We start from the raw sequence: 16,862 nt of genomic DNA on the forward strand, positions 1-16,862 counted from the left end.
CACGTAGGCAGGACTCAAGGTCCTCTCCTCCACTTCAAAATAGTTTTATTTGGGGATTCCAGGTAAGTAGAGTTGGCAGTACAATATTGTATTAGTTTCAGCTATTCAACATAGTGATTCAACAGTGAAGCGCCTTACAGCATGATCACCGTGGTAAGTCTGTTAAACATATGTCATCATACAAAATTATTAGATGATATTATTGATTGTATTTCTTATGTACCTTAGACAAGTATTTGTTTAATTATAAACCGTACTTGTTTATAATTGAAGTGTGAACCTCTTACTCTCCTTCATCCCTCTGTGCCCCCACAACCATCAGTGTGTTTTCTGTATCTGAGTGTGTTTATTTTTTAAAATTTTACATAAGTGAAATACTACAGTATTTGTTACTCTGACCTTTTTCACTTAGCTACCCATGTTGTCACAAATGGTAAGATTTCCTTTTTTATAGCTGAGTAGTATTCCATTGTATTTGTATACTGCATCTTCATTCATCTATTAGTGGACACCTAAATTTCTTCCATATCTTTGTTACTATAAATAATGCAGCAGTGAACATAGGAGCACATATATCTTTTCAAATTTTATTTCCATTCTCTTTAGATAAATACCCAGAACCAGGATTGCTGGGTTGTATGGTTAGTTTGATTTTAATTTTTTGACAAACATCCATGTTATTTTCCACAGTGGTGGCTCCACTTTGCTGTCCCACCAGGAGGGCACAGGTTTCCCTTTTCTTTATATCCTTGCCAACACCTATATTTGTTGACTTTGATAACAGCCAGTCTGACGGTTGTGAAGATTTTAATTATCTTGAACTTTTAAATGGTGGAGCGGGCAGTTGTATCAGAAAAGTACTTTTAGAATAATTTCATCTTTAAAATTCCAGGAGGGAGGTAAAACATTTATCCCAGTAGAGGACATAGACACTATAATAATAATCACATTTCATTTTATAAATATTTCACTTCCCTCTAAATCACCTTCATAGAATAAATGTGAGGTTATCTCGTCATACAGAAAAGGAAGGTGAAGATTTATTACCAGTTATGTGTTGAAACTATGGAACTTTTTTTTCTATAATTTACTGATCTTATAAAGAGAATTAAAAAAGCATTGATTCACTGTTTCACTTAATTTATGCATTCATTGGTTGCTGCTTATATGTGCTGTGACTGGGGATCGAAACCACAACCTTGTCCTTTTGAGATAACACTCTTAACCAACTGAGCTGCCCATCCAGGGCCGAGCTGACAAAACTTTGATCTTGTTTATTTATTTAATTTATTGAGATTTTGTTTATTTTTAGCCCTAGCTGGTGTGTCTCAGTGGGTTGAGCACCAGCATGCGAACAAAGTGGTCGCTGGTTCATTTCTTGGTCAGGACACATGTCTTTAAAAAAGTACTTATTTTTAGAGAGAAGGAAGGAGGGAGAGAAACATCAATTGGTTGCCTCTCACATGACCTATTGCTTTGCAAGAGGATGATCAACTGACTGAGACACACCAGTCAGGGCTGATTTTATTTAAATCTACCTGTGCTTCTTACTAGTCTGTCTTTGTAGAAAGGGAGAATGGGGGGAGGATATGTTTGTGTTCCACCCACCACTAGGTTCTAGTTCAGACTGCCTTCCTAAAGTAGCAATGTTTCCATTATACGCATGTAAGAAAAACGGTACAAACATAAAATGATCTATTGGGAGTTGGTTTTTTCAGTATATTCAGTGACTGAAAATTACAGTCATTTTCTACATGACTAATTATGTATATTCAGGTGAGATTTGTTTGGAAATTAAGTTAGATTATTTTATTTTCTATAGGAAGTAAATGAAGGAATTCAGGCTCTCTCAAATAATGAGGAAGAAAAGAAAGGGGTCGCAGCATCACTACTTGCTCCTTTATTGCCTGAGGGAATAAAAGAAGAAGAAGAGAGATGGAGAAGAAAAGTAATTTGTAAAGAAGTAGAGCCAATTTCAGAACTGAAAGAAACAAGTACAACAGAAGAAGTAGCAACAATAGTAAAGCCACCGGAAACTGTACTGGACAATATGGAAGACCCTTCTCAGGAGGATCTTTGCAGTGTTGTTCAATCTGGAGAAAGTGAGGAGGAAGAGGAACAAGATACTCTTGAACTGGAGCTAGTTTTAGAAAGGAAAAAAGTAAGTTTTTGAAATTTTAGTTGAGGTACATTTTCTTCCCTCAGTACTGTCCTACCCTGCAGTGATTGTGCTCAGTTTACAGCACAGTTTTGAGAAAGGTTTTTCTTAACCTTTGGACTAGATATGTTTAAGCTTTTGAGCTATGCAGGGGTTTTGTGGGGGGAAGGGGGATTTGTTGGTCCTTGACGATGCCTTTTTGGTAGTTGACAACCAATGAACACTGACATGGTTCTGATTTAAGGATAGAGTGAATAAAATATATTTGATTTAGCTTCTTAACAAATAAGCATTACAAACTCTTGTGATAACTTATCAGCCATGGTATTGCTTTGATAGTTAAATGGGCCTTGTAAGATAACAGAGGAATTATGAGGAAACCATAATTTCATGTGCTTTTCTTTTAAAAAGGTGAAAAAGTACCATCTTTTTAAAAGTTCCACAGGAAACTTTCCTAATAAGTTGATTTTTACTCATTTTGTGCCCTGATTTCCTTGGAACAATTTTATCTGCCGTTCCCTTGAATAAAGCAAAACCTTAAAAGTGTTGTAACAGTGATATTTCCTTGAACCTATGGAGAGGGACTAGCTGAGTTATGTACTCCTTTATCTGTTGTGTATTCCTGTTGGAAATTTTGTCTATTAGTGGATTTCTAGAACCTATCTAGAAATACTAATTTCTAGAATCAGTATTCACTACACTCATCAGTCAGCATTTACTGAGTAACCATTGAATGTGGACTATAATGCTCGGTTCTTGTGGAAAAAATGTATTAAGAAATGTTTCCTGCCTTCTAAGGGCTTAAATTCGGAAAACACATGCCTATTATTCTTGCTACTCACAGGCACTTAAATGTAATAAACAATTACTGACACTTAATCTTAACTTTATTTTCGTGTTCTTTGTAGGCAGAATTGCGAGCCTTGGAGGAAGGAGATGGTAGTGTGTCAGGGTCTAGTCCGTGTTCTGATGTCAGCCAGCCAGCATCTCAAGATGGAATGCGTAGACTTATGTCTAAAAAAGGGAAATGGAAGATGTTTGTTCGAGCTACCAGTCCAGAATCTACCAGCCGGAGTTCTAGCAAAACTGGACGAGAGACTCCAGAAAATGGAGAAGCTGGTAATTCATGATTTAGAAATGAAAGATGTGAAGGGGAAATTATTTGTTTTCTTTTTCTTGTTCCCACTTCTGCAAAAAGTGAGGGCAGGACTTTACCTTTTTAGAAAAATGCTGGGAAGGAGGCTTTCTTTCACTTCTCTAGTTTTTCCTGCTCTACCTCTCAGTGGAAGACTAAGAAAAACCAGCCTTCATTGCATTGTGTATCTACTACTGATGGGGGATCACTTCCTCTAAAAAACAGAAAACAAGATTGACCCCCCCCCCGCCCCCCCTTTTTTTTTTTTTTGCTCTCGCCACAATAATTGTGTTGAGCTGTATAAGAACGGGGGCTCTCCTTACTTAGCTCATTATTTCCAGTTTGTAAGCAGGGCAAGCAAAGACCACCTCTGGCAAGCCCAGCCCCATCTCTATTCTCTGTACAGGTTGGCCATCCTCTGGTTGGCTGTGTAGGTAGTTTGATCCTGTCATGAGGACTCCAGCTACCTTCACTCAGGGTAAGGTAGGAGAGATCGTGCTGCGTTTTTCCAGTCATTTATCAGAGTTAATTAAAGTTTTTACCTCCATTGGGCCCTAATTCTGTTGTGGGAAGTTAACAAGATTTGAATAGTAAACCCCTTAGTTGAGTATGCCTAGCAGAAGATACCTTATAGGTTATAGTTTAAAAATTAACAAACAATAACAGTTACAGTTTAAAAATAAATGTAAACAACTTAGAATTTTCTCCTTTCATTCAATAATATAGCAGAAGATGTAGTAGAATTCTAAAAGTCCTCCTTCATCTTTCCATATTCTCAGTCCCTACACCTAAGGTCCATTTTCTATATCCTTGATCTATGTATATTCTAGACTTCCTCCTCTATTTACATTTGTAGTTGTGTATATGTGTACATATGTAAATTTTACTTCACAGGTGAGATTAGCCATATGGATTGTTAGGCAACACATTTTTCTCACTTAACATGGCTTACAAATTATTGTTCTTCACCACAGAATGGTATAGATATCTTTTTAAGCAAATAAATTTTAAAAATTATTTTTATTGATTGATTTTGGAGAGAAACATTGATTTATTCCACTTATGCATTCATTGGTTGACCTTTTTTCAGTCACTTTATCATTTTTAATTACCGTTGACATACATTATTATATTTAAGGTGTACATCCCAGTAATTAAACGTTACATAACTTAATAAGTAATCATCCTGATAACTCATACCCATCTGATACCATATATAGTTATTAGACTCTTATTGACTATATTCCCTATACTGTGCTTTACATCCCCATGACTATTCTGTAACAGTCATTGGTCGATTTCTTGTGTGTGCCCTGACTGGCTGGGGATTGAACCCACACCCCTGGCATAGCAGGATGATGAACTAACCAACTGAACTATTTGGCAAGGGCCTAGATGTCTTTGTCTAACTCTTCCCCCATTGATGGATATTTAAGTTATATTCATGTTTTACTCTTAAGAATAAGACTGCATTTAGCCCTGGCCAGATGGCTCAGTTGCTTGGAGCGTTGTCTCACATAACAAAAGGTTGTGGTCTCAATCCCTAATCAAGATCCATACGGGAGGCAACTGATAGATAATCTCTTTCACATCAGTATTTCTCTCCCCCCCCGCCCCCCGCAAAATAAACACATCCTCTGGGGAGGATTACGAAAAAATGTAATAACAGTACTGCATTTATATTATCAAACCTACAAGCCATTTAAATGTCCATCAAAGATAGAATGGATAAATTGTGGTATATTCTTGCAATCAAATTCTAAACAGCAGTAGTTCAAAGTGACTGACCCATAGTTATATGCATCAGTATAGAGTAACCTCAGAAATAATATTGAATTTAAAAAAGAAGAATGTATATGGTTATGCTCTGTGAATGTAAATTGGAAAATGCATAAAAATCCTGTGCTTAAAGATCTATGCATGCTGAAAGAAAAGGAACGACCTGCTAACTGTCAGAGCCGAGGGTGTGCCTGGTGTGGGTGTGGTGGCAGAGAGGCACCCGGCTCCTCAGAGTTGCTAGTAATGGTCTTCCGTTAAACTGGGTTGTAGTTCCTTGAGATTTTAAGACTATGTTGTACGCATTTGTTAGGGCATTTTACAGACATTTGATGTGATACTTCACAATAAACAATGCTGAAGTAAACATCCATCCCGGTGCATATGTTTTAATGTAGATTTTTCTATCATTGTATAGATGACTAGTGGTGTATTACCAGGTCAAGGGGTGTGTGCATTTTAATTTCATAAATGCTGCTTAATTGCCCTTCAAAATACTCAAGTCGTAGAGCTCTAGGGGTGCTTAAAATTATTAGATTCTTGTGCATGACATGAAATGGTAAAATGTCTGACACATAAATGAATTACAAACTAATAAAGAGAAGAGTAGAAAAATTTTATTTCAGATGATTAGAAAATGCAGAAGAAATGTTAATGATCAAATAAAAGAGAACAAGGCCATTTTAGGCTAATGAAAGCTTTTGAAAGTGATGTTAATGTCACATTTCTTCCTTAGATCAAGGATTAACTAGAGTTAAGTAAAGGTACTCTTTTTTTTTTAATCTGGTTCTCATGACAGAATGATTTACATTTTATATGAGGATTAGTTTGTTAATCATGTGTTAAGAAGCAAGCATAACAAAGAAAGTTCCTATCTTTTACTTTGTTCAAGTTGGTGGTGAACCTGTTCTCTTTTGGAGAGTCCCACTGCTAACAGACAGCAGCACCAACCAAAAGAGTAGGTTAGTCCAGTACAGGTCGTCTACAGGTCTTAGCCAGTTCAGGAGGGAAGTTATCAGGTAGTTTAAAACACTGCTCTGATTTAAAAAGCCTTTTTTCCAAAACTCACTTGATAAAGAACCCTCATATATTCCAAGTTTGATATTTAGCTGTTTTGTAAGCAATTTGAAGCCATGGTATTCTGGAAGAAAAGATTAATAAAGGAGAAGGAGAAGCAGAAACTACAAAGTAATATAGTAAAACAAAGTAACTTTTATTTATAGGCCCATACTAAGAAAGGTGATTATAAAGGATAAAGTTTTGTGGCTTTATAAAGACAATAGGCTGATAAATCATTAGGGCTGCTTTAGCAAGTAAGAAACAGGCAAAAGAGAAAATTAACATTTTTTCAAAGCTCTCTGCTACAGGGGTAAGAAAATGTTTATGGTGCTCTATCAGTATCAGTCCCTTAGATTTAATTTTGTTTTCTTTTGCAGCAATTGGTGCTGAAAATTCAGAAAAAATAGATGAGAATTCAGACAAAGAGATGGAAATAGAAGAATCTTCAGAGAAGATAAAAATACAAACAGCACCTAAAGTAGAAGAAGAACAGGATTTAAAAGTATGTGTGCATGTTACTTAATGCCACTTGACAGATATTTTTAAATTGGTGAACCCATATACTACTTACTGTTAGCAAGTAGTAAACTTTGTAGTAAACATTTACTTTTTTAGGTGAAAATGCCATATTTAAGGCTGAAATAAGTAACAGTAAGGCTGATTTTATGTAGAGAAATTAACTAAAGTTCTAAATAATTACTTTCTCACAATAAACCTCCTTTAGAAAGCAGTAGCTTATCAAATGCTCCTCTATTTTGGAAGTACTAAAAAGACTGAAAGTTATAAATTCCTACACGGCCTTATACAAAGGCAAATTTGCTTCCAGTTTCATTTCTATTTCTCATATGAGGAGAAGTGTGTGGCTATTTAAGGGCAGTCTGTTGGAAAAACCAATTAGCATATTCTTTTGACTTGAAAGAGTTTATCCAATTGCTAGCTAGTGTTCAGCAATATAGAAGAGACTGGGAGAATTAATTTTGTTCAGTGTGTGGCTAGTATACATAGTTAGTAATGGATAAATAATAGTTTGAACAATATTGGGAGTTAACATCATTTAGGATCTGTATTTAACTGTTGCATTGTATGTTGTGTTCAATTAGATAATACTTTATTTTCTCCATACCTTCTGTGAATTATTTTATTATAATTTTATCTTCTCTATAACTATTTGGATGCAGCTACTTCAGAAAGGCTATATAATTTATAAGCAGACCCATTATAACTTAATATAGAAAATATTGCAGATTCCATTTTTATTTTAACTTTTCTTCTTTTCTGCATTACAGTTTCAGATTGGAGAACTAGCAAATACCCTGACAAGTAAATTTGAATTTTTAGGCATCAATAGACAGTCCATCTCCAACTTTCATGTGCTGCTCTTACAGACTGAGGTAATTTAGCTATTTTGGTGTAGTCAATGTTTAAATAAACTGTTGTATGTGAAGAATCTGTCTTGTTATGTTTTAATTCTAAATTTGAATGTTTAACCTTGATGTATATTTTAACCACTAACGCAGAAAATAAAACCGTATTAGCCAAAGCAGAATACTAAGAAATGTTGAAAGGTGTATGTATTGTGTATAATGATAATCACTTGCACTTAGCACCTTCAATAGGCATATATATTTTATTTATTGTGCTAACATTGGTTAATAGCAGAATTCAGATGTACAACTGAAAAGGCATATGTGTAGATATATATCTTTTTAAGATTTTATTTATTTATTTTCAGAGAGAAGGGAAGTGAGGGAAAGAAACATTGATTGGTTGCTTCTCACATGTCCCCCAACTGGGAACTTGGCCTACAACCCAGACCTATGTGCCCTGACTGGGAATCAAACCAGTGATCTGGTTTAGATTTTCAGACTGGTGCTCAAGTCACGGAGCCACACCAGCCAGAGCAAGACATATATTTTAATACAGATTTTTTTTTCTAATTAAAATTCTAATCATAATGATCAGATGAGACCGTATAATGTTGAAAGTACTTTATAAATGTTAAAGTATAAGAAATCTAAGAAAAGTTCTGAGTCCTATTTGTAACCAGCTTTCTGTAAGAAGCTTACTGGTTCCCTAAAAACTGAACCTCGGATTTTGGTTAGTAACATTACTGGCCTGAATGAACTAACTGCCCAAATGGAAGATAAAATTACTGGGAAAGCAATCTTAATATAGTCTAAAAGGGGAAACTAAAACTGCTATTCATTTTCACAGATACTAGAGAGTTGGCGGTATAAAAATGCACTGGGGTCCAGTCTAATTTTTTATGAAATTAAGATGGGAATTCTTTTCGTCTTTGGTCTACTCCTGCTACAGTATAACAGTACAGTCATGAACTGGAAGACTTAGGTCCTTCTTTCTTCTGCCTCCTCACATAATAAGTCTTTAAAATTTACTGTTGTTTGTTGATTCTAGACTCGGATTGCAGACTGGCGTGAAGGGGCTCTTAATGGAAACTACCTTAAACGAAAACTTCAGGATGCAGCAGAACAACTAAAACAGTATGAAATAAACGCCACTCCTAAAGGCTGGTCCTGCCACTGGGACAGGTACGCACTCTTCTCCCCTTTTCACCTTTCACCTTTGACATCTCAGACATGATTTGTGATCACCACCACCTGACAACATGACAGCCTGTCTGGAGACTGAGAGCAGCTGCAGTCAGCGGTGCTGGGCAGGCAGAGCACCGCAAACGCTTACAGAGTTTGGGCCAGCCACGCGTTGGAGAAACAAAAAACAATGTTTAAAGTGTTCCATGTAACGGATTTTTTTCCAAGATTGGACAAAGCTGATTTTACTCTCCAGAGTGTTGCACGGAGTAGGGCGGGCTTGGGGGTTAAGCGCATGCGAGAGCTCTGTGCGCTTTACAGGACCTCTGGAAGCAACTACTCCTGATTAACCTCGGTGAAGTTAAGGAAAGCTTCGTGGCTGAAGATGTGAATGGAGAACAAGATTACTATCTTCTGCCAGCAGGTCAGATGAAAACATTTCTTTTTATATTTGGCTTTTCTTGATTTTTTTTTCGTTATTTGAAATCTTTGCTCTTTTATTTTTCAGCTCCCAGATCCTCTCCCTCTCTTTAGCTTTCACTGTGTTTGGTATCAAGAGTATGAAATGTGAATTCCACGGTCCAAGAGGGGAAGAGTCACCTTCCGCATACTTCGTTGTTCTCTTCTTTGGAAGGGAAATTAGTGTTCTAGGAAATTGAGTCCCTCTGTTAATGACACTTGAAATCCTGTTAAGCATTGGCAAAAAAAAGAAAGAAAGGAAGAAATGAGTGATGTTTTCTAAGTCATCTGTTGGTGTGAGAGGGCTCAGGGCTGTATTCACAGAGCTGCTGGCAGTGCAAATAGCTTTGAATTATCCTTGGTTCTCTATTCTCAAATGTCAAAGCTCTTTGTTGCCTTTGTGAATAGCAGTCCGTTAAGAAGAGGTTCGTCCCTGTGAGAGCAGACTGCTGTCCTGGGACAGGACCAAATGGAAGTGTCTTTGTAGGAGAACGGGTCTTAAAACATGTGTTTTCTTTCTTGTAATTTAGGGATCATAGACGATATTTCTATGTAAACGAACAATCGGGCGAGTCTCAGTGGGAGTTCCCAGATGGTGAGGAGGAGGAGGAAGAAAGCCAAGCACACGAAAGTAGAGACGAGACTCTTCCTAAACAGACCTTGAAAGACAAAACTGGCACTGATTCAAATTCTACAGAATCCTCCGAGAATTCCTCAGGTGGGATAATTTACCCTGTACTAATTGGAGAGAAATGATTTTAGAGAAAAAAAGACTTGTATTAAGATCATAAAAGAAATGATACAAACCATAACAAATTTCCTTTTTTATATATATTTTTTATTTATTTATTTTTAGAGAGGGAAAAGAAATTGATCGGTTGCCTCCTGTGTGCCCCCAACTGGGGACTTGGCCTGCAACCCAGGCACGTGCCCTGACTAGGAATAGAACCAGAGACCTTTCAGTCCACAGGCTGGCACGCAATCCACTGAGCCACACCAACCAGGGAATAAATCACAACATAAATTTCTAATCAAAAAGCAGTGTTGAGGTAGCTCAGTTGGTTAGAGCATTGTCCCAGTACATGAAGGTTGCAGGTTCAATCCTTGGTCATGGCACCTACAGGAAGTGGCCAATGAATGCATAAATAAGTCTCTCCCCTTCCCCCTTAAAAAAAGGGGAGCAGTGGCTTGATCAAAGAAAGAATGCAGAAGTTATACTGAAGGAAACAAAGGCAGTGACTGGTTGAAAGTCAGTACACTATTGATAAAAATTGAGATGGTGAGCCATTGTAATTTGATTTTTAAAAGATCGTCCTATAACCACTCTCTGATGCTACAGACAAAGCCGTAGATTTCCAATAACAGAAATGCTAATTAATGCTAAGGAACTAGGTGGTTGAATTGTGAAGTTCTATGTGGAATAATGTGAGATGTTGCCCCTTTCTGTAGAACTCTTAGTGTATTGATATTGTAACCTCATTTCTCAACTTGACTTACAAGAAGTCTTAAAAGAAATGTGGTTGTTACAAATCAAAATGATCTGCAGAAATGTAATGAATCTAGGACTGTACTTGTTCGAAAGGAGCACAATAATTTACCATTGCAAATAGTCAATATTCTTCTATAAAACAATCAGAATGGCTCAACCCATTTAAAGTAGTCTTAGAGCTTTTCAGCTTACGTTACATACAGTAACTCCTAACTTAACTCTTCCATAGGGTTCTGTGATTACATAAAACAATGTATAATGAAACCAGTTTTGCCATAGGCTAATTGATATAAATAAAAGTTAGGTTCTAATGTCATCTCATTCATCATATTAACATATTAACAAAACGTTATGCAAGGACCTGCTGTACATTAAGGGGATGCAGGGAGGGGCTTGCATAACACCACAGTTCCCTGAGAATGGTAGCTTTTCTAAGACTCATGGCTTGGTAGCCACATAATGGAAGATCCACATTTTTTTCCCCTCCAAGTCCATCTTAGAATGACAAAAATAAGTGAATAGTGAAGCATAGTCAAAACTGATTAACAACTTTTTGATCTAAAGGAACTGGTATCTATTAATTTGTTAAAATGATGTCATATGAAGGCAAGAGTCTATGGAGTGATTTCTAAAGAAACAAACCTTTGAAGATAAAAAGGCATGGAATCTGTTGGTAAGATAAGGAGTAAAGAGCTGAATTCTTTTTTCTTCTGCTTATCAAAATGGTGCTTGTACCCTATTAGCTCCCTAATCCCAGTAGAAAAGTTCTGATGTTGCACCAAATGAAACTGGTCATGATTTTAACTTCTTAAATGGCCTATGACTCGTTACCAGATCACTCTAAATAAAAAGCTACATAGGACCGCAGTGAAAATTACAGAATATAACAAAAGGGTGGTTTCATTCTACCTTTTCAGAAATACACTTTCTCAAGTTATGGGGTATTTTACTTACCATTTTCATGAAGTTACTTTCTTTTGATTACTTTCCCCCCTTCTTTTGGTAACAGTGATAGATAGGTATGTCTAATACCTTGGTTTTATTGGTTGTGTTTTAGTAGTTAGTGAACTTAAAGAGGCTTGATGGTGGTTCTGGGCAGGTGATGCCACTCCTGACCACTGCCTAATGTCTCTTTCTTGTATTTTCCAAAGTTGGATAATCTGGAATCACCAATTAGGTGGTCTCTGATCACCTCGGAGTTGAGTATTTTCTCCCTTTGCTGATGACACACCCAGTTGGTTCTGTCTGGTAATGGGAAGACCTTGAGACATTCCTATCTGAATAAAATAAAACTATGCTATAAGAGAAAGCCACAGATAAACCAGCTTATATTTTTCAGCCTCTTTACTGAGAGCCACTAAAACCACGTGATAAACTTGATGTAAATAAAATCCAAATATGTCTTTGAGATTTAAAGGCAATACCGATCACTATTTTAGTGCTCCCTTTGGGTCACTAAAGCCTATAAAGCCTATAGGCTTTTTTAGCCTATAAAGAAAGTTTATAACACAGCGTGTGCTTTTTGTTAGTTTAACGGTGGTTAAAGTAATCTTTTAGAGAAGAAAAATTACCTTATTTTTGGGAGCAAGGAAGTTCCAGAGTTCCCTTTATTTTTAATTCTTGTTTATTTTTTAAATTTGAATTTAACATGTCTAAGGATGAGCGATATTTCAAGATACCCAGTATGTCTTTCTTACTGGGCTTGTGTCACCCAGTTTAAATATAGCTGCTTTAAAAAAAAAAGTCTCTAAGGACCTATTATAATGTAACTTCTTGCTTTAAATTGCTAAACTGGCCTCTTGGCTCAAAATACTACAAAAAATTTTATCTTTGTGAGAATGCAAGAAAATAAAGGAATCATGCCTATAAATAGAAATAAATTTGCATAGAAAAGACATATTCTTGAAGCATTCAAAATTTGCATCCCGTACTCTTTTATCTTTAAGCTTGTAGTTTATTTTTTTTAAAGACTTTGTTTGTTTTAATAAAGGATGGAAAGAGAGAGAGAGAGAGAAACATGAGTGTGTGGTTGCCTCTCGTGCACCCCGACTGCAGACCTGACCCACAACCCAGGCGTGTGCCCTGACTGGGAATGGAACCCATGACCCTTTGGTTCGCAGGCCAGTGCTCAATCCACTGAGCCACACCAGCCAGGGCCAAGCTTGTAGTTTTTTAAATCTGTTAGCACGTAATGACAGCTACGTGCTAACCATTTTAACCTCTCCTTGGACTTCAGACTAAAATGTTCTCTTAAATGGCAAAATGTAGCAAAAGTATGTTTAGAAACGAAGAAGAGCATCATGTAGTATGACATCCACGGATATAAAAACTAGGATTTCTTGGAATTTCATTGTATATAAGCTAAAGGAGATAATTACGAATGTTAAAACTCAGCTTTTGTGTTTTGAGTAAATGTAGTTTGGGATACAAATATTAATTCTAAAAGGGTTCTTCGTTTGCTGTTAAATTTATCAAGTCTGATTTATTTTGTAGTTACACAAAGTTTAATTCTGATTAGCTTTGTTGGAAATTGTAAACCATGTGATTAATCTGGAACCTGTTTCCTTGAGTTTCTTTCATTGCGTTATGTTTCTAAATGAAGCATTTGCCAATGTATAAAATCGGACCTTTTTACTTACCTACCATATGTTGTGGTTGGTTTAGTACAACATTAATCCTCAATGTTTAATACCTTGGTTCTGATGTAATCTCATTATAGAATTATATAATGTAATAAGCTGCTTAGCCATACCCAGACTTTATTTGTCTAAACGTTAGTGTATAAATTCATAGGAGGTATAAGCAAACACAAGTTTAATGGTACATTTGAAGTCTCAAGCTAAAAAAAAAACTGCATTTCTATTTTCTGGTGAATTTCTCAGTGCTCTTTTCCTTAGTCCTAAACAACACCTCAAAATAATTACAGTAACCATGTGAATCAGGTTCTTAAAGACTTCTACATAATGTATCCATTTTCTGTTCCATGAAAAGCAAAGCTGTTTCAAAAGCCAAATATTCCTGTTCACTTTGATTTTACTGTGTGGAGTGCCAGTGTGGTGTATTTTGAGCAAAGTAAGGTAAAATGCCTTATCCTTGTCCCAGAGCCTTTTATAATAGAGCCCTTATCTAATCCACTGCTTTTGACCATAAAATTTAACAGGTGACTGCATCTGGATCTCTACTCTTTGAGAAGTGAGATTTATTTGACTGAGATTTCTAAAGCTCTTGGCCTCCTGATACTTCACAGGGAAATCTTGGTAAAATAACACTAGACTAGGAGTCATACCAGCCACTAAGAGCCGTGTGATCTTGGGCAAGTTATGTATTTCCTCCTGGGTTTCATTACCTTTAAGATGAGAGAGTTGAACTAGATGATTTCTCATGTCTCTTCTACTCCTAAATTCTATGAATTTTAGGGAGAAAATACCCTTCAACATTCCTGGGATATATATCTAATAGTCCCATATATTGTGAAACTTCCCTATTGACGATAAAGAGGGATGGGGAAGGCTACAAGTAAGTATATCCTATTTTCTCTGATCATTCAAGCTTTTCCCACTAGAGAAAGGACAGTAATTAACTGTGAATTTTGCAAAACTAGAGGAAAGCTAACGCTACAGCTTTTCAGCTGTAATCTCAGACTTCAACAGCAATTTCAAATCCTCTGCATCTTCAAACACCTTTTGTGTGTACCTTAGTTATCATTTACCATGAAGATTTTTTTTCTCCTAAATTTCCTTTTCTTGTCATAGAAATAAAATTACCCTCCCTGGTTTGTGTTGCTGTTATTTTAGCAAATGAATATAATTCACATAAAAGTGTGAAGGAATGATAGGGTTGACAGTAACACCTTGCAAATGGTTTTTTAAAACTTAGTGACCCAAATTAATTAAATCAGATAGAATTTGTGAGAATGTTTTGAATGGGTACTTCTTTGGGTCATCCTCAATATGTCTGCCTCACTAAAAATACATGGCATTAGTACTGCAAATGCACATCACTCCCCTCATCACTTTTTTAAAGTTAAAAAGACCCCAGTGTTTGCCTTCTAATTTGTGTATTTCAAAACTGAGTACAGGTCCAGACGACCAAATTTCTCATTGGGTTAATGTGCTTCACTTGTTTATAAATCTGGACCCAAAGAACAAGATTAGTATTTCATAGTTGAGGTATGAGTGCTAAGTTTGAGGCTCATAAATGTATCATTCCATGAAGATCATTTTCGAACTGTTATTTAGTGTTTAAGTGACATCAATGTAGAATAAATAGGACTGTGGGTCAGATTTTGTCTCACCAGTCAGTTGCACGTTTCTATAAATAAAATCCATGGAGTTTTTGTATTGCTTTCTCCCTGACTCCTGTTTGTTTTTTTAGGTTCTCTTTGTAAAGAGTCCTTTTCTGGTCAAGTTTCTTCTTCATCACTCATGCCACTTACTCCATTTTGGACCCTCCTTCAGTCAAATGTGCCAGTGCTTCAACCTCCATTACCTTTGGAAATGCCACCGCCCCCACCTCCGCCCCCAGAATCTCCTCCTCCGCCTCCCCCACCCCCTCCTCCTGTAGAAGATGGTGAGATCCAGGAGGTAGAGATGGAGGATGAGGGAAGTGAGGAGCCTCCTGCCCCAGGAACAGAGGAGGATACTCCATTGAAACCTACACAAGCCACCATTGTAACCAGTCAGGTGAGAAACACCATTTGACATCCTGAAGAGTTTTAGGGGACCAGGGCATGATTGATACCATGTTTTATTTCAGAAGAGGATGTTTAACCAGGGCCTTTAGCTACTGACTACCGTCTTTTGTGTTTCAGAGTTCCGTTGATTCTACCATCTCTAGTTCTCCTGCCACTAAAGCAGTAAAGAGAAAAGCTACAGAAATTAGCACTGCCGTAGTTCAGAGATCAGCTACCATTGGTAGTTCTCCGGTCCTCTACAGCCAGTCAGCTATAGCTGCAGGTAATCATTGTGATTCAAATGTTTTCCTCACTGTATTATATCTTTGTTTCCAGAATTAGATGTCATAAATTTAAAAAATGTTAAAGGCTTCTCATTGCAAAGACAATTTATATGTGTTTCTTTTCACCTGCTAAACACTTGAGTTACTATTAATAGTTTGGCATGTATCCTTCCAGATTGTTCTCTGCATTTATATAGCTTCAGTGATTTTGATGTTTAAGTACTTTAAAGCTAACTTACTCAGAAATTAATATTTTGCTACTAGCCCTGACCGGTGCGGGTCAGTTGGTTGGGCATTGTCCTATAAAGCTACAGGTTGCCGATTCTGTTCCTGGTCAGGGCATATGCCTGGGTTGCAGATTTCTCTCGATCTCTTCCCCACTGTCTAAAAATAAATAAATAAAATCTCTTTTAAAAATATACTTTATATCCTCGCTGGTGTGGCTCGGTGGATTGAACGCTGGCTGGCAAACCAAAAGGTTGGTGGTTCAGTTCCTGGTCAGGGCATATGAATGGATTGCTGGCCAGGTCCCAAGGTTGGGGCATTGCAAGAGGCAGCCAGTCAGTGTTTCTCTCCCTCCCTCTCTCCTTCCCCTCTCTCTAAAAATACATAAATAAAATCTTTTTTTAAATAAGTATTTTGCTGTGAGAAGATGTAGGTATATTTTGGGGCGGAAAAGATATATTAGAATCATTTTTTAGAAGATCTCCAAGTTCCTCAATTCCCATTTCTTCCTTGTTTTAGCGTTTGTCATAAAGTTTCATTTTATGTTTTCTGTGTTAGGTCACCAGGCAACAGGAACTGGGCAACAGTCTACGGGGATTGGACACCAGGCAATATCAGTTAGCCATCCAGCAACAGGAATGGGTCATCAGGCCAGAGGACTGAGCCTACAGGCAAACTACCTAGGACTGGCATCCACCTCTGCAATTATGAGTTACGCTGAATGCTCTGTCCCAATGACAGTGACTTCTCCCACATTGCAGCCAGTCCAGGCCCGAGGTGCTGTGCCTGCCACTGCTGTTATAGAACCGCCGCCACCGCCACCACCTCCTGCTCCTGCAACACCACCACCAGCTCCCAAAATGCCGCCACCTGAGAAGACAAAAAAAGGAAAGAAAGATAAGGTATAGTAATCTCCCTTTATTTTATTTTTTTTAAAGATTGTATTTATTTATTTTTAGAGAGAAGGGAAGGGAGGGAGAGAGGGAAAGAAACATCAGTGTGTGGTTGCCTCTCGTATGCCCCCTACTGGGGACCTGGCCCACAACCCAGGCATGT

General features: G+C 37.2%; 1 protein-coding gene across 1 annotated transcript in view; it reads left to right on the forward strand.

Annotated features, from left to right (window-relative positions):
- Positions 1 to 16,862, forward strand: part of FNBP4 (formin binding protein 4) — a 40,772-nt gene that overhangs the window by 10,674 nt on the left and 13,236 nt on the right. Inside the window, exons 7-15 of the mRNA XM_054586963.1 lie at positions 1,823 to 2,161; positions 3,067 to 3,277; positions 6,506 to 6,630; positions 7,415 to 7,519; positions 8,544 to 8,677; positions 9,667 to 9,854; positions 15,000 to 15,307; positions 15,436 to 15,580; positions 16,365 to 16,708. Of these exons, the coding sequence (XP_054442938.1) occupies positions 1,823 to 2,161; positions 3,067 to 3,277; positions 6,506 to 6,630; positions 7,415 to 7,519; positions 8,544 to 8,677; positions 9,667 to 9,854; positions 15,000 to 15,307; positions 15,436 to 15,580; positions 16,365 to 16,708 (1,899 nt within the window). The remainder of the gene's footprint in view (positions 1 to 1,822; positions 2,162 to 3,066; positions 3,278 to 6,505; positions 6,631 to 7,414; positions 7,520 to 8,543; positions 8,678 to 9,666; positions 9,855 to 14,999; positions 15,308 to 15,435; positions 15,581 to 16,364; positions 16,709 to 16,862) is intronic.

The sequence above is a fragment of the Pteronotus mesoamericanus genome, unplaced genomic scaffold, assembly GCF_021234165.1.
Source record: "Pteronotus mesoamericanus isolate MK-2021 breed Mesoamerican mustached bat unplaced genomic scaffold, CSHL_Meso_final scaffold_1066, whole genome shotgun sequence".
NCBI classification, from domain to species: domain Eukaryota; kingdom Metazoa; phylum Chordata; class Mammalia; order Chiroptera; family Mormoopidae; genus Pteronotus; species Pteronotus mesoamericanus.